This window comes from Filicampus tigris, chromosome 7 (genome assembly GCF_054856515.1).
Source record: "Filicampus tigris isolate MCC_2025a chromosome 7, RoL_Ftig_1.0, whole genome shotgun sequence".
NCBI lineage: Eukaryota > Metazoa > Chordata > Actinopteri > Syngnathiformes > Syngnathidae > Filicampus > Filicampus tigris.
The window spans coordinates 20,958,298-20,979,894 of NC_141223.1; the positions used below are offsets into that span (position 1 = coordinate 20,958,298).

Consider the following 21,597-nt stretch of genomic DNA (forward strand, 5'->3'; position numbering starts at 1 on the left):
AAATGGAAAGTTAGTTCCGGCATTCATAAAAGGCATTAGTATTCGGTACTGTAGCCATTTGGGAAAAGTCTCACCAAATAAGAAAAGCCAATAAATCCACACGATGACGCAAGCACCGGAAACTTGAAAATGAGCTATGTGGTAGGCGTCTTATTTTAGGAGATGGGTGGCCTTTTGAACAGGCGTGTGTCCACTTTTTTTTTTTTAAATATGCACTGTAAGTAAATGTATAACACATTGTTATAAGTGATTACAATAATTGTATTCATTTTCAAACAATCGTATTTTATAATCATCACCACCATTACCAAAATGATATATAAGATACGTATATATTATCACATATACATACAGAGCTATAACAGAACAAAAAGTTTGTGTTATATATTAATATTATATTATTAATGTTGGGCTGTTTTAACATAAATACCGTACACATTAACATGTCAGTATTTTTTATTTAAGGTATTCAACGATTAAAACAGAAACATGTTTAAAAATGTTTTTAAAAAATCTAAAGTCTTTAAAAGAAAGCATCTTAAAAATTGTATTTATTATTGATTAAAAAAAAAAAAAAAAAGCCAACAACCTAAATTTAGATCATGCTTCTTCTATACTTTATGGTTGGTCAGCATCATAGTAATAATAATGGCATGGATGCACCCATCTTAATATTTCTGCCTTATAAAAATTCAAACTATCTAACTTGAAGTTGCATTTTTTTTTTTTTGTATGTACTGAGAATATAATCCTTCAGCGGCTGTCAATAATGGAGGTGCTACACAACACCTGAAACACACATTTCGTGATGTGCAGAGGTGGGCATCGTCAGTCCGTCGCCAAGTTCTAACCCTCAGTATTTCAGGTCGACCCACACGGTCCCAGTCCACTCTCGTCTGCGACAGCCGATCGGCGTCGAGAACGTAATTTCCACGTCACAGGCAGACACGCAGCCAAGTAAATAAAATAAAATAAAAACAACAGACACACATGCACGCACAGTGTGGTGATGGGTGAAATATAAACAATGTGGAACACGTCATTGAGGTCTGTGTGACTGAAAAGTATACAAACAACACTGTTTTATTTGATCATTTTCTAAATTTATTTTGCTGCGTGTCAGGTGTGCGGCACCTGATTGTGACGTGGTAGCAATAAGTCCGTTCTCGACACCGTTCGGCTGACTCGGACCGACCGGGCGGGCCTGAAATACTGATGAGAACTCACAGCTGGAGTAAAGCACTGACGAATGCCCACCTCTGGTGATGTGTGTGCAAATGATCACTATAGTGTGTTTATAATTTAATGTGTTCATTTAAAAGCAGGGTTCCAAGCTCCTGAAGCTGCGGCAGCCGAGGGGGATGGTGGCTGGCGTGACTTTTGCAGGAGGCGCAGTGACAGCAGTACGAAGCCGACGCTCATCCCGCCCAGGACGACCACGCCCGAGATCAGCGCCGTGGTCACCGGATTCATCAGCTGGGAGGGGTCGCCTGGCGCTGTGAGGTCAAATGTCATGTGTGGACAGTAGAAGAAACTTAAAACAGATTAACTGCTTTGACATAAACTTATCACAAACAAGCTTTGTTAAAAAAAAAAAAAAAAGTATCCCTTGTCATCAGTTCCAGCATTCCAGAAAAGTTTGTTTTTCAGAAATATTGTGCAAGGCTTCTTACCAAGCTGAGTGTTGTTGACGGGGGTATCATCTGGAATAAAAACACAATTGATTATCTTTTAAATTCACTTTCACTTCTGTTAAAGTCAGCAGATAGCGTAGCATTAAAAAAAAACTACCAAAACAAACAGTAAAAAATAGAAATTGTAATACAGTGAACCCTTGCTGCGTGAGGGTTAAGGGGCAAGGTTAGTGGTCCCACCCACGCAAATTTGCCAAAATTAGACGTTCTCCTAAAAATGTTGCCTGACAGTGGTTCTCAAAAGTATCACCTGAATAAAATACTTAGTTCCAGAGGAAGGCATTTTACTAAATTTTGCTGGTCTGTCATTCGTCATCCTCCGCGGCCTAGGTACCTGGCCATTATTTGTCAGTCCGTCATTTTTCGGGACAAACTGAATTGTAATCGTCAGTCAATCCGTCAGTTAAGTCCATCAGTTAGTCCGTCAGAAGTCCGTTGGTCCGTCATTCGGTCCCACCCAAAAAACATCAGAAAAACGAGGGTCCGCCAATTACGAACTGACGGACTGCAACTGCCGGACGCGGTTAGTGACCATTACAACGACGATGAAAACCCACTTGCGTTATTCGTCAGTCCGTCATTTTTAAAAAGTGTCCCGTCAATCATCAGCAAAAAGTGCGTCTGTCAGTGACGGACTGACAGACCAGTCTGACGGTATGCCCACCTCTGCAAATTTGGTCCCCAGCAAGTGTAATTTATGTTTCCGCACTTTCAAGCATGGCGTACTCTTGCGGATTAACAATATGAATATGTATTCATATGAAACTGGCATAGAAACAGGAGTTCAGCACATCCCTAAATCCCAAAACGTCAATGAATGAATCAATCTTCTCGTGGATTGGTTATGTCGTTACTGAACATGTTGGAGCTTATATCGAAACATCAGTGAGTTCGTACCACTCCTGGTGATGATCGGTCCGGCGCTAATGACGGCGTTCCCGCTAGCGGCCGGAAGCGAACCGAGGCTGGCCCCTTCGTCTCGCCTTCGCCGCCGCCCGCAGATCTGCCAACCACGTAATCGGTCATCCCGAGATGTTAAAGAGAAAGTCAACCCAAACATATTTTATTCCAGAATATGTTTTACGCAAAAACGGCATTCTGATTAATATTGCATTTGTGGAATATTGTTGGGTCTCCTGGCTCTGTGCCTTGAGCCTCTCCCTGTGTGTGTGTGTGCGTGTTTGTGTGGGCGTGTCAGGATCAAGGAGACGAGTGGTGCTGGGGCCAGGTGAAACCAATCTTCGTCAGTGTGCTACTTAAGATGGTCCCTGACTGACACCTCGTCACCAGATCAACTCACTCATTCACGAGTTTGTGCATCCAGCCATTTTCCTAGTTGCTACCAAATAGTTTTGCAAATGTTGACTCTGTCTTGTTCCCTGCGTTCTTCATATTGCGTTTTGCCCTTTTCCTTGCCTGCAGGACCTGTGCCCAGCAAACAACTGGATTCCGTTCCATTCCCTGACCTGGGACTGCCAACTTTTGGACCACTCCTTCCTGCTACAGCTTGGTTCAATAAAACAATCACCTTTTCTGCCACCGTGTCTTCCTCTCTGCAATTGGGCCCTCCACACACCCAGAGCCTTAAGAAATACAAGTTAAGCCATCTCTGGAGGCGGCCATTTTGTCACTTCTGTCGACTGAAAATGACATCACAACTGCTCACAACGACCAATCACGGCCGACCTGTTTTCTGAATCTGAACCGTGATTGTTCATTGTGAGCATTTGTGGTGTCATTGTCAGTCGACAGAAGACAAAATGGCCGCCCCCGGAGAAGGCTAAGAAACGGGTGGATTAACACTTATTCCACGAACGCAGTATTTATCAGAATGCCCTGTTTCAACTAGTGGGCTTGCATAGAACATATTCTTGGAAAAAAAATGTTTACGTTGATTTCCGCTTTAAGCAGCAAAATGCACCCACTTTTAGCTATCTCAGAGGGAGGCCATTTTGTGGCTTTTGTTGATTGAAAATGACATCACAACTGCTCAAGGCTCAAGTAACGACCAATCATGGCTCAGCTTCAGAAAACAGGTCAGCCGTGATTGGTCATTACCTGAGTAGTTGTGACAAAATGGCTGCCCCCTGAGATGGCTAAAAACGGGTGGATTAACACTTATTCCACAAACGCAATAGTAATCAGAATGCCTTGTTTCAACTAGTGGGCTCGCGTAGAACTTGACTGCCACTTTAAAGTCAGGCCCGATGGCAGCGGTGCCAATGAAGACGTACCGGCATGAGCATGATGCAGTCGTCGCTTTTGCACAGCTTGGTGACGCAGTGCAGGAACACCGTGGACATCTTCTGGTGCCGGTGTTTCACAAAGCGGAAAACCTCAAAGGAAAAGCGTCCCATCTGACTCTTGCCGTTCTCAAAAACGGTGGTCTGAGGGTCTTTGTAGCAGCTGTGCCGAGACATAAAGAAAGGCACGCATGCGATATGACGTTCGTCAGACATTGTTGCATTCAGCGAGGATGGGCATGAATGGCTAATAGCTCCCCTTTTGTGGTTCGCGGACAAGTCACATTACCCCAGGAAAAGGTCATAGCGGAGTTCATCATTAGGATTCCCTGAGGGGGTTGTGTAACAGTAGTCCATCAAGATGTTCCAACTGCAGGGGGACAAAACTGTGAGATTGGGATGCCAGATAGCCATCCGACTGCACATGGGAAAGCACACACGGGCCTTTCTCCTTCTGTCAAGGCCTGGCGCCTCGATGTCGTATAATATCATAATGGCGGCGTCAATGTCGTCAGCCCTAGAGTTATTTTCATTCATATCACGTCTTTAGAATGGAGTCGGCGTTAAATAACCGCTTCGCGGTACCGTTTGTCCAGGTTTGTGGCTTTGACTGCGGCAAACACTCTCGTCTTCAAAGCCAGCCCGGCCATGGGGATGGAGAGCATTTGGTTGTATGTTGAATCCTACACAAAAGATAGTTTTAGTGAGAATTCATTTCCATATGAATTGCTTCTCAAAAATGTAGTCTCTTATCACATTTCATTACTGAATAAATCTACAGTGCAGGGCTCCAGACTAACCTTTTTCTTTCTTGTTTTTTACTCGGAGCACAGTGGCCCCTAACCTTGAAATGTTATGGGCGCAAGTAAATAATTTAGGGGCACTCATTCTAAATTGACTTATGTTCACATTTCCACAAATATTTACTGTATTACTGATAAATGGGCTGAAGTGTGGGGCAAAAAATGCTCAAGAATAATTAAAAAACTACAAAATCTGCAAAGGTACTGGTTGCACATATGTGAGTAGATTAAATTTACTTGCACTGTCTCATATTTTAGGGGCAAAATGCCACCATTTAGGGGCAGTCTAAGGGCCTGCACCGTGTACTGTATATGCTACCAGATTGCATTACCCTCATTTATTGTAATTGAAAAGATATTTCAGTTAGTGATGCTAATGATGATAATAGGAATACTGCTTCTGAAACATTTTTAATCCTTCAAACCGAAGAAAAACAGCATTTGATTTTGGGGGACATGCAATAATAGGGTAGTCTTAAATTCACTCTTAATTTTTTAAGCGTGTGTATTTTATTTTGGGAGTTTTCACTGTACCATATTTCATACTAGACTACAATAGAAATAAGTAATTGAGAAATTAACTAAATTTCTGTTAACATTACTTCTCCTGCCACTACAGTTACTAATACTGCTTCTAATAAAATAGGTAAAAAAGGATTAAATAACTCATCTTTACAGGGGTGATTAAATCTTACTTTTTGTGACTGTATTTAATGATAATTTAATCATAATTATGAGCCTCCTAAGGCCATTTGCAATTGGACTTCCGATTGTCAACAACTTGTATTTTATTCATCCTCAAGCAGACATTCAATTTTTTTGTCAAATGGCTTTTTCAATTAATATTCATTGTAATAAATTCACATCTTGTTACGTTTCTTTAGCATTCATTCACACCTATATATCAATGTTAAGGCAACGCAAGACACATTTGGCAAATTCCTGAAGAGCAATTCAACTCCAGAACATCTAATTATGTTTTAAGTTGAAAATAGGTTTGTGAATCCCTGCTGCATGCCACAGAGAAATAAGATATTCTACACCAATAAGGAATGGGTATGCACTTGGGTGAATATTGATTCTTATTAAAAGCCACACAAAGACCTCGACTTGCAGTCTCAAAGTTTACGTGCATCGGAGTGACGCGAGCTCGCTCACTTACATTGTACAGCATGAGACTGAGTGTGCTCACAAATGTGCCGTTGCTGTCCTTGACGGATATGGCGGCTGACGAGCTGTGAAAAGATTCAGCGTGTGAACTCAGGCGCGATACATAATAAACATGATATTTGGAAAATAACAATTAGACTTTACAGTTTCATCTCACCTCAAGGCTTTACACAGCAGCTCTATATTGCACAAATAGCAGCTGGGGTATTAATGAACTCAACTGCCTCCTATGATTATTTATTTATTTATAAATCATGATAGTGCTGTCAAACGATTACATTTTTTTTCTAACTAATTCATTGGAAAAATTTTCCAGAATTGATCACGATTAATCACATATTTCAACTACAATTTTCGACCAAGCTTGTAAAAGATATTTACTTGAGTAAAGTCGAGTTGGAATGAATGTGGAAAAAACTATTAAAAGGGGAAATCAACGCGAACATTTTCTTTTCAAGAATATGTTTCCAGCAGGCCCACTAGTTGAAACAGGGCATTCTGGTTAATATTGCGTTTGTGGAATATGAGTTAAGCAGCAAAATCTACCCCTTTTAGCTATCTCAGGGTGTGGCCAATCTGTCACTTCTGTCGATTGAAAATGACATCACAACTACTCTCAGTTAACGACCAATCATGGCTCAGCTTCAGAAAACAGATCACCCTGTGATTGGTCGTTACCTGAGCGCTGAGCAAGTTCGATGTCATTTTCCGTCTACGGGAGTGACAAAATGGCCGCCCCCGTAGATAGTTGAGAACATTGATTTAGAGTCTTTTGAGTGATTTTGGGTTGTGGAAAGAAGCCAGAGTACTTGGAAGAAATCCAAGCAAGCACTGGCAAAAAATGAAAAAAATGTTGACCATTGCTTTCCAAAGTAAAAGTAGATGGTTGAAAATGTCTTATTTGGATTGAACACAAGACATCTGACAATATTTACAGTTGAGAGGCCGAAATCTGAGCATTTGGACAATTTTAAGTTAAACAATGGCTCTAAACAATCAATTAACAAAATAGTTGTCGGTTGATTAATGAATTGTTGCACCTCTAATGGAAAACAAGATGGAGTTTGTATGCTGTCTGTGGGTCTCACAAAAGAATTTCTGTTTTGATTGGCTTCTACCACACCACGTTTTGATGACGGTCCAAAATGTCTTGATTAGATGAAGAATTGAACCTCCTATAGTTACAACTCCTGATTGATTAATTAATAAAAGAGTTGCAGAAAAAAGCCAACTTACGATGCCAGCTGTGAGTTATTGACCAAGTACTCCAGTGGGTAGCTGCAGCTGAATTTGTATAACAAACCGGGGAGGTAGCTGATGATGGTTGGCGGGTCGGGGGTGTCAACAAAGCCGGAGACGTTCCCGATTTGTACCACCGACATGTTCCCGTAGGCGTTGGGACCTAACGCTGTGCTGACCTGCGGAGAAAGCAAGAGTTGCGAGACTTGCTCCAAGCCAACAAACTGACTTATCGATTTAATCAACAAAACGTGTCTGTGTGTGTGTTGTTTACCTCCAGGCTGTTGCCGCAAGCTTCCAGGGTGCTGAGGCCGATGCTGAACAGCACAACCGTGGGGAAGGTGTTGTTGTTGATGAAGCCGCGGCACTGCGCGTCGCCATGGTGACCGTTGAGGGCCAGGTCGGTGTCAGTGTAGCCGGAGAACAGCACCGGGCAGAAGTTGATCTTCACCTTGATGGTCTGCACGCCGCAGTACACGCTGATGTCCCGCTCGCCTTTGAAACAACAAGAGCTCTTTTTAATGTGAGTATTACATATTGAACACAATACTGCACCTCACGCGGGCTCAAATGTACCCAAATATATAAAGTATTGCCACAATATGGACGTAAACTGCATAAAAAGGTTTATTGAATTTAACACAAGTTTGATTAATTTTCTACAGCAAATATAATGAATTCAAAAGCCTTTTGACAAGAGCTTATACGACGTAAAATAAGATTACATAATTTTACACTGATAATAAATACTCCTTCACTTTGGGAAACCCTAATCTAAACTGCAAAGTAAAAGTTCATTCAACGTTTGCGGGTTTAAAATACATGTACGTAATGTAATAACCATTTTATCTTACATCAGTTCTGTAATACAGTGGTACCTCTACTTACGAAATTAATTGGTTCTAGAAGAAATTTCTTAAGTAGAAAATTTTGTAAGTAGAGATGCGTTTTCCATGTAAATCCCCTAATCCGTTTCAAGCCCCCAATATTCAGACATAAATGTTTGATAAAGCATAAAAAAACATGTAACAAATACATGTTACAATTTGATTATTGCACAATAAATGAGAGTTGTGCATAATGTAAAAAAAAACAAAGAACAGAGTAAAGAATACAAATGATGGTCGTTTACCTTTTAATTGATGTCCTCATCGCTTTTTGCCCTCTTTGGTTCATGTTCTCTCTCAGAAGTGGTTTTTGTCTGGCGTTTTGTAAAGGACTGATTTAATAACGTGGCGACTACCGATAAATTACGGTCAGATTCTTTGGCGAGATCAACCAAACGTATCCCTTTTTCATACTTTTCTATTATCTCTTGCTATGTTTGTATGGACAAAAAAAAACAATTTTCGCCTTTTTTTCTTTTCCACGTTTCTAATTCACGTAAAACTATTGGAACACCTCATGGCCCGAGGGGGGGTGAATTACGAGGACCTTGCATAGACATATCTATCACATATCTATCTATCTACCTGTCTAGCTACACACATAGACACATACGGTAGAGGTCCCTCTTAGCCAATGGGATGCCAGGAAGATGCTAGGTAATAGCCAATGGCAGAGCAGCTATGAGTATGTTGCGTTCAGGAAACTCTGGAGCTGCGAGTAGCAGCCCATACTGTATTTTTACCTTTCGTATCCTGGAATTTCTTTCGTAACAAGAGGCAATATTTTCCTGTTGAGGCGTTTCGTAACTTGAAAATTTCATATGAAGAGGCGTTCGTAAGTAGAGGTACCACTGTATAATCTAATTAATAGAGGGTTCCCAAAATGAGCATCAGGAGCCACTTTATTATCTTTATTATTAGCTGGCAACCAAATCAGGGTGCACCTATACTGCGCAATGACAGTTGGGATAGGCTCCAGCACGACCCTCGTGAGGAGAAGCGATTTGGATAATGGATGAATGAAAATTATCAGAGATGGCCATTCCGTCACAGGGACGGAACGATCCCGGGTGGACGCCCATTTTGTGGACAGAAGACAAGAGGTTTTTTAAAAAGGACGGACTAAGCAAGGATGGAAGTGGGTTTTCGTCCATCCTTGTAATCGTCCATGTCAAGTACCGACTGACGTGGTGTGTTGGATTCTTTTAAAAAGCAAGACCACTGTTCTCTTCTGCGATACCATGGAGCCCCCTTTATTAACCGCCTGCACAACACTTTTTATGTGCGTTCCCTTCTGAGTCACATTGCCAAGGCATAGTCTGCCCTCTAGTGGTTCAACACATGTATATACCATGGATTATGCCACAGGAGGCCCATTTCACTGATGATCTCTGTTAGCGGCATCATACACTTAAAGCTATGACCCGGAAAAGGAAGTGCTTTGTTCTCCTCGTAAAATCACATGGCGTTATTTTGCAATAATAATTTTTTGCGAAATAACGCAATAAAAAATGAGAACGTATTGCGTTATAACGCAAAGCTTTTGCAATAACACTTAATAGTATTATTTTATAAAGCAATTTTAAATTTTAATGTGATGTCACCTGGCACGTCCCAGGTCCCAAGTCTGGTGACCGGCGGTGGTTGTGTTGGCAGCTAAATTCTATCTTGGTTGAGACTCAAGCAGTTGTAAACAATTCAATCCACTCACGATACACCCAGCCAGTAAGTGGATGTGAATAGAAACTTGACGGAGGACGCACCGGCAAAATAGGATAAAGTGCCCAACTGTGATTATTCTTATTATTAGCTTTATCATACGTTGTTATGTTTTAAAAAGCCATACACTGTCAAAATTTAGCATCAGTTATGTCGTTATTTCAGTTTCTAATGATTAAAAAACATTTTTTTAGATAGATTTTTTTAATTGAATGTCGGGAGCCAATGTTTTATTGTTTATTTTTTTATTCACAGTAGTTGTAGTTTTTTCAGTTTATTAATTTATTCAGACGTATTTTCACAAGCCATTCAATCACAAATCAAGATATACTTGTTGTTTGAAAGGGAAAGTAGGCAAATGCATGAGCTTATTATGCCTACCCCCTGTGCACAAAACTTAAAGTGTTGCTGCTGATATCTAGACAGAAAAAAACAAAGATTGTGCCGGCATAATCCACATTATAAAATAATAATAGTAATAATATGCAGCGAAAAACAAATTGCTGCTTTCATCATCCGCTTGCAACAAAAGTATTTAAAATATTACGCTAATAAATAGTTTTATGACTAACTAAATGACTTATTCTTCTATACAGTCTTTTAATTCTTGGTCTAATTTAGTCCACACTCCAGCACCAACAAAAGAAATGCAATGCTGCTTTACATTAGTTTTTGCTTTAGGTTTTTTTTTAACATACCACAACCTCTGAAGATGTAAATGCATTCCCTTTTTGAAACAGGTTCTGAACATTTATAAGAAACAGATAGTTTCTTTATATTAATATATATTTTTCAACATTTAAAATTGTATATCAATATTTATATGACTTAAAAATACATTAAAGAAATACATAATACAATGTTTTGAAAATTGAGCATCAGGATCCAAACATAATTTTAGTTTTAATGATAATATGTTGTTTTGATGGGGCGGCACGGTGGTCGACTAGTTAGTACGTCCGCCGCACAGTTCAGAGGTCGTGGGTTCGATCCCGGCCCCGGCCTCCCTGTGTGGAGTTTGTATGTTCTCCCCATGCCTGTGTGGGTTTTCTCGGGGTACTCCGGTTTCCTCTCACATTCCAAAAACATGCATGGTAAGTTGATTGGACTCTCTAAATTGCCCCTAGGTGTGATTGTGAGTGTGGATGTTTGTCTCTGTGTGCCCTGCGATTGGCTGGCAACCAATTCGGGGTGTCCCCCGCCTACTGCCCGAAGACAGCTGGGATAGGCTCCAGCACGCCCCGCGACCCTTGTGAGGATAAGCGGTATAGATAATGGATGGATGGATGTTGTTTTGATCAAATCTGTTTTATTTTAAGATTGGTTTATAACTAACTGCTCTGCATCATACTGACAGGTGTGTCTAAAAATAGATTTCATTAAAATGTATTAAAACATTTTAATATGGTCAACCAGCCCTTCTTATTGAAATATTAAAAATGGTAAGACATACTTGTCAGTGTGATGGAGTGCATCTTAAACTGGCTCTCGAGATTCTGCAGGTTTACCACCTGTTTTGAATCTGTTTAGATGTTCTTTAGAGATCTGCATGGAAAGTAATTGGGGTAGGAACTAGGAATCAAAGAGGGACTCACAACATTATAGTATCATAACATTTTGAAAACGATGCCAATAATATGATGATATTGTGATTGCATGATAACTGATCTATTGGAAGGCATCTACTGTATGATGCATTCTTGTTTGGTTAAGAGGATGAATTTTACTATTAATAATAATTTTGTTTTGCATTTTAAAAGTCATATTTTCCTTCAGAGCTACAGTATATCTCCATTTTTGTACATTTTCGGGTGGTTTTCACAAGAATGTGGCAAAATCCATGTTTGATGCAGCTGTATCAATAATGTATCGTATTGTAATGAAACAAATGTGTGATGTGTTTTATATATATATATATATATATATATATATATAGATATAGATATAGATAGATATATATAGATATATATAGATATATATATATATAGATATATATAGATATATAGATATATAGATAGATAGATAGCTAGATAGATTGATAGATAGATAGATAGATAGATAGATAAATAGATAGATAGATAGATAGATAGATAGATAGATAGATAGATAGATAGATAGATAGATAGATAGATAGATAGATAGATAGATAGATAGAAGATAGATAGCGAGAGAGAGAGAGAGAGAGAGAGCTGTCAAAGTTGAAGCATTAACTATGGAGATTCATTTAAATTTTATTAAAAAATGAACTAAATTAACTCTTACTCGACGGCTCATTGGAGAAACCCAAAATAATTTGCACACTTTGAAAAGCCAAATTCAAATACCATATTAGTTGCCCATATAAAAAATGAGTAAGATTATCCAAATGTACTGGTTTTACTTAGTATTAAAACAAAGGGAAAAATCAAGTAAATCCTGAAATATTTTGCTGTGTGTATAGTGAATCTATATAATACCGAGTTCACTTTTTGATTTGAAGCCTGAAAATAATACTGCATTCCCCTGAGATGCCCCAGTATTTGGAAAAGCTCTCAGTGAAGGAGTACACTTCTGCGCTGCAGCAATATACAACAATCAAAATTTGACACAATCTTAATCTGTATAGGCAGAGTATTTTATATGAAACGCTGTCCTGATGTTGTGGCGGGTGGGCGTATGTCATCCTCACCAGGAAACCTGCTGTGGAGGTTGGCGTCACAGTTGTATCCGTTAAACTGCGCCGACGCGACGCCACTCATCAGGAGTAGGACGAGGAGGCCCGACGGCGTCATTTGGGCACCCGCGAGACGTTTGGCCGCCGTCATCTTCAGAGGGTCAACATGGCGTGCCGCACGTTCCCCGGGGCGGACGCTCAAAAGTGCCGTTTATCTCCCGAGCGCGAGAGAGAGTCCGGTCCGCAGGTGACTGCCCTCTGTGACCTCGATCAAAGTAGCGCCACCGTCTTTCTGCGGGTTCTCCGATCCCCTTTGACCCTCCCCCTCGGCCTCACTCGCTCATGATGGCCGCCGACCTCCCCGTTTTTCAAGGCCTTTTTAAGCCCGGTCGCGCCTCATTTCACCACCGCTGCTCTCTTTTCTACACCTGTTTAACCGTTTCCTGATGCCTTCAAAGCAACCCCACCAGGGAGAAGGCGACCTCGCCTGCATTTTGTTGTGTGCGCGCAGATATGAAAGACAGCGGCACCCATTACCCAAACACGGCCTCGGTGACGGACATGGGAACCTCCATCAGATCTGAAATGGCCTCAACAAATCTTTTCACAGAGCCCTGAAACCGGAGCTGGCTGCTTCGTTTCCCACTCGCCTCCATCGTTTCTGATCATCACCTGTCAGCTGGCACAAACGGCAGGCCTCACTAGGGGTGGGGGAGTCGTATATGAGTTGGGATGGGGGGGATTAACCCAGGAATTAATCTGTCATCAGCCACTGTGGCGGCCCACATTTACAACCACATAATAGTTAGCTCATGGTCCGATGCGGAGCTGTCTGTAGGTGATTGGGATGCATAAAGCGTCACTAAAAGGCTCTCCGAGGTCGAAACTGGGCTGTACATTCAGCACGGCACAAGGAAAAATGGGAATGTGGAGTTCATTTGACACTTTTGTCCTCTCGGACTCGAGGTAATGCGTTTACCCAGTGGCATTTTTGTATGCTAACATGGTGGCAATTCAACTCCTTATGAAAACTGCATTGCAGAAGAACTACAATACACCCCAGTCATTTTTCTGTAATGAAAGAAAGAACAAGATTACTCGAAAATATTGGATTTTTTGTTTTGTTTTTTTACCTGACTGGCTATACTGATAAAGCTTGGATTAATAACAACGGCATCACAGAACGTCCTGGGAGTGAACAAGATCGGTTTTGCTGGAATATCTCATTTTGCAGATCGGATCAATGATGTCATTGATCGATAAGCAAATGATAACATTTCAACTGATCACATACTTTGCATAAAATGCTAAATATTTGCCGATCCAATCCAGCCAATCAGTTCTTTGTGAAGTCGACTTTGTTTCATGATTCATGTTTTCCCGTGTCTGTTCTATGCCACGTCTTGCTTTGCTTGTTAGGTTTATGCTTCCACTTTGCTCTCGTCAGCCCGGTCTTGACCTAGCAACCTTCATTCTTTACTGATAGATACAACAGAGACGTTATTACTTGCAGTGCTCGCTTCTTCCACCTGCTTCAGACCAGTGTCAGTGTTGACCTCCTCTTCGAAACAGGTCTCCCATCCTTTGACTCATCCTGGCCCTCGGCCTCACGTGTCGGCCTGCGATCCCGTTTGGAATTCATGACGGAGCCTGCGGCTGTTGACGATGAGGTAGAGCTGAAAACAAATATGGGGCGCTTCCAAGCAAACAAGCGGCATTGAGACGTGAACGGGATCAGATGGCCGCAAACGTATGAAATGAATACATAAGGCCAGCGCGTTAGCATCTTTCTTATTTTACAACTCCCACCCAGCTAATGACCTATTTACTATGTCGGTATTGTATAGTATGCATTCTTTAGTATGTGTTCTATTTCTGTGCTTGTCTTTCAGACGCATGAGTGTCTTGACACTTCAAATCACACTCTCTTGCACACTGCGTTTATTAGTCCTTAATACACTGTTAAAATTAACATGACAACTTCTTTCACAGTTCCATCACTTCTTCATCTGCATTAATACAGTACAACACAGCACGGTGAATTAGTGCATAGTTAACACATTGTTTTTTCTTTTGAATTATATTTACTATTTTTGTGGTTTATTTTTTTTACTCTGCTGTCTGCAACCAGGTCAAGACTGTAAGAGATCACTTGTTCTCAATTGACCGACCTGGTTAAAAGAAGGTTTAAAAATAACATTTAAAAAAATGAATAGTAAAACAACCGCATAACAACCTTAAAGTCGGCTCGCTTAATGCTAACACTTAATTGCAAACGCCATAGACAGGCTACCGAATAGCGTCTACATGGTGGTGTTATAACGCTTTAAGAAACGGATATTTCAATACACGCAACTCAGCAACACATTGACAGACAATTTAGAAATTCATAAAGGCATGTATTCTTTATCCTCTACAAAAAGTGACTACTAATGCAGATTACCAAATTACAGAAGTTGAGTGAAACTCCTCTTCGTTGGCCTGCATGACTGTATTATACTGCCACGAGGTGGGCACGATGTGCATGCCAGAATGAGCCGTATTGAATTAATCAAGATGCACAAACTGTTTAATGAGTTGCATTCTATGAATTTGTTATGGTGAGTGCTATTTTTGTTATAAAATATTCATTTAGTTGTTCTTTATTGTAGTTGTATTTTGTTTTATTTTACAGTGGTTAGCTTCGCTCTGGAGCAGTGTTTCCCAACCTTTATTGAGCCAGGGCCCCCATTTTGCAGTACAAACACCTCACAGCGCGGCACACCACCAAACAAAGATGTCACATAAGGTATGAGTATTGAAATGGCGATCTCGTCTCAATCTACACACAAATTGTGTGAAATCCTCCTGAAAAGATTACCTGTAGAGTTGATGATTTGATGACACCAACAGTTTGATTCAGGGTTATTTTCTATTCCTTCTGTTTCTTGGAGAAAAATCATTTCAAATTCATGAATTATCTGCAACTCCAACCATCGTCATGTTCGTCGTGGGAGATTGCGGTGGTTTTGAAGCCATTGCGCATCTCGAGCCACACTCCGGTGAACCCGAGTTTGCGCGCCGTTGCGCTCTGAGACCTTTCAAGGCCCGCAGGACACGACCCGCCGCCACTTTCAAGATGTGCCAGATAGAGCTGCTACTATCTGATGGAGCTGAAACATCCACACTCGTCCAAAGTGCTCAGTGGAGTTGGCGTCACAAAACCCGTGAGAGTGAGGTGGTAATCCGACGCGCCGGTTTGGACACAGGCGGGAAAGTGAAGCCCTCATCAAAGGCCCTGCTGAGATTCAACACTCAGTAAGCTGTGATTCCAAAACCCAGAAACCGTTTTTGGGTTTGTTTCACCTCAACAAAAGAGAAGTGTTTGGCGGTATTTGGCTAGAAATAGTCATGGTTTATAGATTCTCTCTTTGTTCTGTAGAGCTCAAGTGGGGCACAAAACCATAAAAAATTTACATCTTGATGACATAAAACCTTTCCATGTTCCAAACTGCTTGTCCTCATTCGAGTGGTGGCTAAGATGAAGTCTATTCTAGCTGATTATCAGTCAACGTGTTATCTTAAATTGTCATAACTCGGCCACATTATAAGCATGTAACAGTCTTACTTTACCTGCAGTACACTGTTTGGAAAAAAGTGCAATGTCTTTTGCTTCTTGCAGGCAGGTTTGCGCAACATTTGCCTATAACGCAATCATTCAAGGGCAACCTAATGTTAAAAATAAATTTAAATAGTTTTATTGGCATAAAGTGTGTGGGGATGGATTCAGAAAGCGGAAGGCTAAGTCCCTTCCATACCTCCCCCCAGCTGCACCCCTGTTCACACCTAAGGCCAATTTAGCAGTGGTGGGAGTTAGGGTCACATGTCCAAGTCTGAAGCAAGTACCAAGTTACTGTGGGGGAAAAGAACTCAACCAAGTTGAGACAAATTTCAAGCAAGTCAAGTAATTACCTGTTCAAACAGGTAAGGTAAGTCAAGTCATACACTTGCTCAGTCACAAATACTGGAGTGATGAAAAAAAATGTACTCCTAACACTAAACCTTTTTTTTTTACATCTAAAAATGTAAATCTACAAACACTGGGATTATGACTGGTTAAATTTTTTGCTCTTGCTTTGAAGTTGCAATTCACCTCAATTTAACTCAACTTTATTTCTAACCAAATGATAGCATTTCAAAACTTTGTTTCACCATTGTGACCTATAATTTGTACAATTTGTACAACTCACAATCCGTACTTTATTGTGTATCCTAACTTACTAGGGCTGGGACACACTTTTGTAGACGACTTGTTTTTTTTGTTTTTTTTACAGACGTGATCATAATGCAAAATGGTCCAATACAAAGTACCTGAATGAAGCTGTTTTTGATTTCCAACTATAAACAAGATGATTTTTCAAGTCATGTCGTTCAAGTCAAAGTTAAGTTGAGTCTCTTGGATACCAAGTCAAAGTCAAGCAATTTTGGCAAGCAAGTCAGAAGGCCTAAAAATGGCAACTTAACTCAAGCAATCATCCATCTCTGCAATTTGTCTTCAATTAACCTAAGCAGCATGTTTTTGGAATGTGAAAGGAAGCCGGAGTGTCCGGATTAAAAAAAAACAAACAAACACGCATGCACCGGGAGAACATGTAAACTCCACTCATGGAAGGCCAAAGCCAAGGTTCGAACCCGAAACATTGACAGTGCCGCCCACTAATATTCCGTGCTGACGGCAATTAAATAATGATGTCAATACATTTGTTTTGGCCAAACTTGGCATTTGGATGTACCTTTTCACTTATCGTTATTTCTGAAATGATGAAAAATAACACATTTAAAAAATGTTTTGGACTCCTGCAACTAATCCAAGTGGAGCAGGGTAACACAATAGTACAGTACTGTATTGTTTATGAATGCAACCCAATACTTTGTCCTTGTCTACGTGTGTAACTGTACGCACATGTACCGTGGATTATGTGGACATTCATCTTTGACCTCTATTTTCCCCGCAAAAAAGAGCAATGTCTCTCTCACTCTCTCTCTGTCTCCCTCTCTGTCTCTCTCGCTCTCTCTCTCACTCTCTCTCTCTCTCTCTCTCTCTCTCTCTCTCCCTCTCTCTCTCTCAATCGATATATATTACATTTTAATATCCATTTGTGTTTTAGTTTTGTTAAAGCTTGCAATTACAAATGTATTGTAGGAGATGGCCGAATTCAAGCACTTGCAGTAGACAAGAGGTAGTAGACATGGTTCTATGCTGCCCCTGTGTGCTCAGCAACTCTCATTGCATCACAAGTGCAGCCTCCACTCTTCTGTTTTGGGTTCAAAGGTTGCAGCTGAGGCAGGAAGTTGAAGAATCTGTGGTTTTATGATTCTTTATAATGTGATAGTACTTTAGCCTTCTTCTTGTCTTCTTCATCTTTTTTTTAAATAGGCTTGATTTTTTTTCAGACAAAAAAAATAAATCTTAATAATTTGGATTTTCTATGCATGCTACACCTTTTTTTTGTCAAGTACGCACAGCGCATTATGTGCCTGCACCTGACAGTGTATTCAAACTAGAAATGTCATCAGCGTCACTATTTACATATGTTTGATTTTCAAACTGTCTGAAAAATCACAAACTTTTAGACTTTGCGTGAAATAATTGTGTTTATATGTTGTAATTTCTATATACTGTTATTTATATATACATCTGATTTCATGATTGCAACCACTTGTCGTATTCTGTTGATGCACCATTTTTATGTATTCATACATTTTAATTCATTTTTATAATCATCCCTCTATCTATTTTCCACCACTTGTCCTGTTATTTAGTTAAACTGTTCTTTTTAAATTTTGTTTATTCTGAAATATTTTTACTTTAATTTTTATCATTCTATGGATTTATCAGTCTTGTACTGTTCTGCTGTTCCATTTTCATTTGATTTGTCCATTATTTTATTATTTTCATAGATTAAAATAAAATACAAAACTAGAACGTACCACAATGACCTGGGACACGCTTACAACCATAATACCGAAATGACCAAGGAAGATGAGGCTGGGTACAGATCATCCAGGGAAGACAACACCAACACCCATGAGGCATGACCACGGCCCACCACAACTCCGAGTGCCTAGGATTCGTTCTGAGAAAACACAGAAAATAATAAAGTATCACTCACAGATATTAATCAGTCAAATCAAAAACAAAAATGATTCAAATGCATCGCAGACCTAAAATTTACATAGACTAAGATGATTTAAACAAAAACAACAGACCTAGAAATATAAATGCAGCATGAGGATGGGACGCAAATACTTAACAACTAAAAATTGACATTGTATACCGATGTGTGGAAAAATTGTCATTTGTGACTGTTTTTCTAGAGTATATGAGCAAAATAAATTTAAGTTGTGTATTAGAACTATTACGTCTATGTATGAGAGCATTTCATAATATAGTATGAACTGTATGTGAGAGAAAAAAATTAGTTGTGTGTGTTTGTGACTTGTAAATCACAGTAGAAATCTGTTGAGTGTGAACGCATTTCACTAGTGCATACATATATATATATATATATATATATATATATATATATATATATATATATATATTTATATAGGTATATATATATATATATTATATATGTATATACACATATATATATATTAGTGCTGTCAATCGATTAAAATATTTAATCGTAATTGATCACATTTTTTCATGTTAACTCGTAATTAATCCCACATTTTATTTATTGTAAAAAAATCCCTTGATTTTTCTGTCCTATTATTTTATTGAATTTTAATACCCTTAACATGAATTAGAGGATTGATTTTGTTATGCAAATACTTTATTAAAGTGGAAGTCAATACAAACATTATTTTTCAAGAATATGCTATATGCAAGCCCACTAGTTGAAACAAGGCATTCTGTTAAATATTGCGTTTGTGGAACAAGAGTAAAATCAACTTGTTTTTAGCCATCACCGGGGACAGCCATTTTGTCACTTCTGTCGACTGAAAATGACAAGTTGGTCAGGGCTCAGGTAACGAACAATCACAGCTCACCTGTTTTCTGATACTGAGACATGATTGGTCCTTATCTGACCCCTCAGGGCACCGATGATGTCATTTTCAGTCGACAGAAGTAATAAAATGGCCAATCTCTGAGATGGCTAGATTTTGCTGCTTAACTCATATTTCACAAAAAACAATATTAATCACAATGCCTTGTTTCAACTAGGGGGTCTGCATAGAACACATTCTTGAAAAAGAAATGTTTGGGTTGACTTCCTCTTCAACTGAAAAAACAAGCATTGGATTCAAGTCACACAAATAGCTCAGCACTTTCAAACACACGCACACGCACACGCGTCCGCGCACGCACACGCGCACAATCATTTACCTTAGTGTTGTTCTGACAGATATGTTTATTGCATCTTGAGGGCGACTTGTTGCTCAAGTGCCGCTTGGTTTTCTGGACTGTGCTCAAAATTGGACTACCTGGATATAAGAGAGCAGTCATTTTTACGGATGTTGAGGTATATTTCAAGATAGACTACGGGTGGTGTTCGATTGCTCTTATCTTAAAATACAGAGTGTCCGCGGCTGTTGCTGACTAAAGGGGAGAACAGGAGGCCCACAAGGGCGGGTGAATATTTATATAAGCGTTGTAAACCTTTCTTGGTCTTATTCGATTCTTCCCAAGGTGACAAACCCCAGGGGGTCGATCTTGGGCAGACTCTGTGACATGATCAACAGGACAAGGGCGGTAGTTTATTTCCCTGAGACTTTGAGGGGAGAGAACAAAGGAATTAGCCATTTGGAGGTAACCAATGCATATGTAATAACCTAGTTTGAATACTCATCCCGCTCCCTAAAAGGGAGACGCGAGAAGGAGCACGAACGTGCGGCAATTTAAGGGACAACTTCTTTGATCAGGTGTATTGGGCTTAATAAAATAGTTTTCCAATCAACTGATTGTTGGAGAAGTCTTTTCCACATCAACCCAGCCTGGTTTTGTGTCCTTTCCGGAGGGACTCGTCGACGGACCTGCTCATCCAAAAGAAAATACACTACAATGTCACTTTTATTACGCTCAGGCAGTGACTTCAGCGACTAAAAGGATGATTACTTGGTGCTCGAATGTCTAATAAAGGTATTTTCTTTATTAAAATGCTGTTGTGGGTATATTTAATGTAAATTATGTCAGATGAGAAACCGTTGGCTGACCGCTGAGATTGTAGTTAGCCCTTCATAGGAAACAACGGCATAATACTCGCTTCGATGACAGTTGTGCTAAAAATCAACTCATATCAGCTTGTAGCTCGTTGGCTACATCATTGTGGTTAGCGAGAAGCATTGTTTGTGTTTTAATAATGCTGCGTTAATACGTTATTAGACCGACAACTCCGAATGTGCCAATCTGGTGCTAACTTTACCGGACTCGAGATTGTCCCGTGCGGCTCTCGATCGAGCTGTACTGTGTGTCGTGCTGTTATAAAATGCAGCTGCTTTGGAGCAAACGGCATATTATTTTGTATTTATTATTTTTCTAAAATGCTGCAATATTGTTTTGTGAGTATGTAATTAATTATTTATTCCTTTTTTATTTAGTTTGGTACGGCGTATTTCCTGAAGAAGAAGAAATGAGAGAGAGAGGTGAATTAGAGCGAGGCTGTTTACGTCTGAATAAAGACGCAACAAAACACTGTCCTGCCGTGTCGGTTCTCTTTAGCAAGGAGATGCCAGAAGAAATACATAAAGTCAAACCTATATTGTAACCCGCCATACCACGGCCTCCGACGATAAGGAAGAACATTTTTTAAGGGTTACACTACCAACAACGTATGTCACGACTATCACCTGGGCAGGGGGACTCAGCCGTGCATGTGTCAGCCGAGCAATTCATCCTCATCGGCAATATTTTGAAGCAGATGTAACGCCTCCTCTACTCTAAAGCTTTTTTTAAATATACATGATACATGTACATCATGGTGACTAGCTACCTTTATCATTGCAGCCACTGGTTGCTATGGAAACCTTAATCACACGATCAAAAAATTGACGGCGTCAAAAGGGGGTTGGATTACACCCCTAATATATACATATATATCATATATATATATATATATATATATATATATATATATATATATATATATATATATATATATATATATATACATATAAATCTCTCTCTCTCTCTCTATATATATA

The 21,597-nt window shown here is 39.8% G+C and overlaps 1 protein-coding gene across 3 annotated transcripts; it reads right to left on the bottom strand.

The window, feature by feature from the left end:
- Positions 1-629: 629 nt before the first annotated feature.
- Positions 630-21,387, bottom strand: LOC147145136 (zona pellucida-like domain-containing protein 1). Of its 3 annotated transcripts, none has more exons than XM_086035777.1 (12): positions 21,244-21,387; positions 19,784-19,881; positions 18,379-18,524; positions 7,424-7,644; positions 7,147-7,328; positions 5,903-5,975; positions 4,523-4,620; positions 4,227-4,307; positions 3,929-4,100; positions 2,592-2,697; positions 1,674-1,703; positions 630-1,496 (listed from the first exon to the last, which is right to left on the bottom strand). In XM_086035777.1, exons 3-12 carry the CDS (start codon positions 18,482-18,484, stop codon positions 1,312-1,314), a joined length of 1,254 nt encoding a protein of 417 aa, XP_085891903.1. In that variant the 5' UTR covers positions 18,485-18,524; positions 19,784-19,881; positions 21,244-21,387; the 3' UTR covers positions 630-1,311. The 3 variants fall into 3 exon arrangements, with proteins under 3 accessions (XP_085891903.1, XP_085891904.1, XP_085891902.1); XM_086035778.1 differs by lacking the exon at positions 21,244-21,387 and adding an exon at positions 20,820-20,856; XM_086035776.1 differs by lacking the exons at positions 18,379-18,524; positions 19,784-19,881; positions 21,244-21,387 and adding an exon at positions 12,424-12,700.
- Between the last annotated feature and the right edge of the window lie 210 nt (positions 21,388-21,597).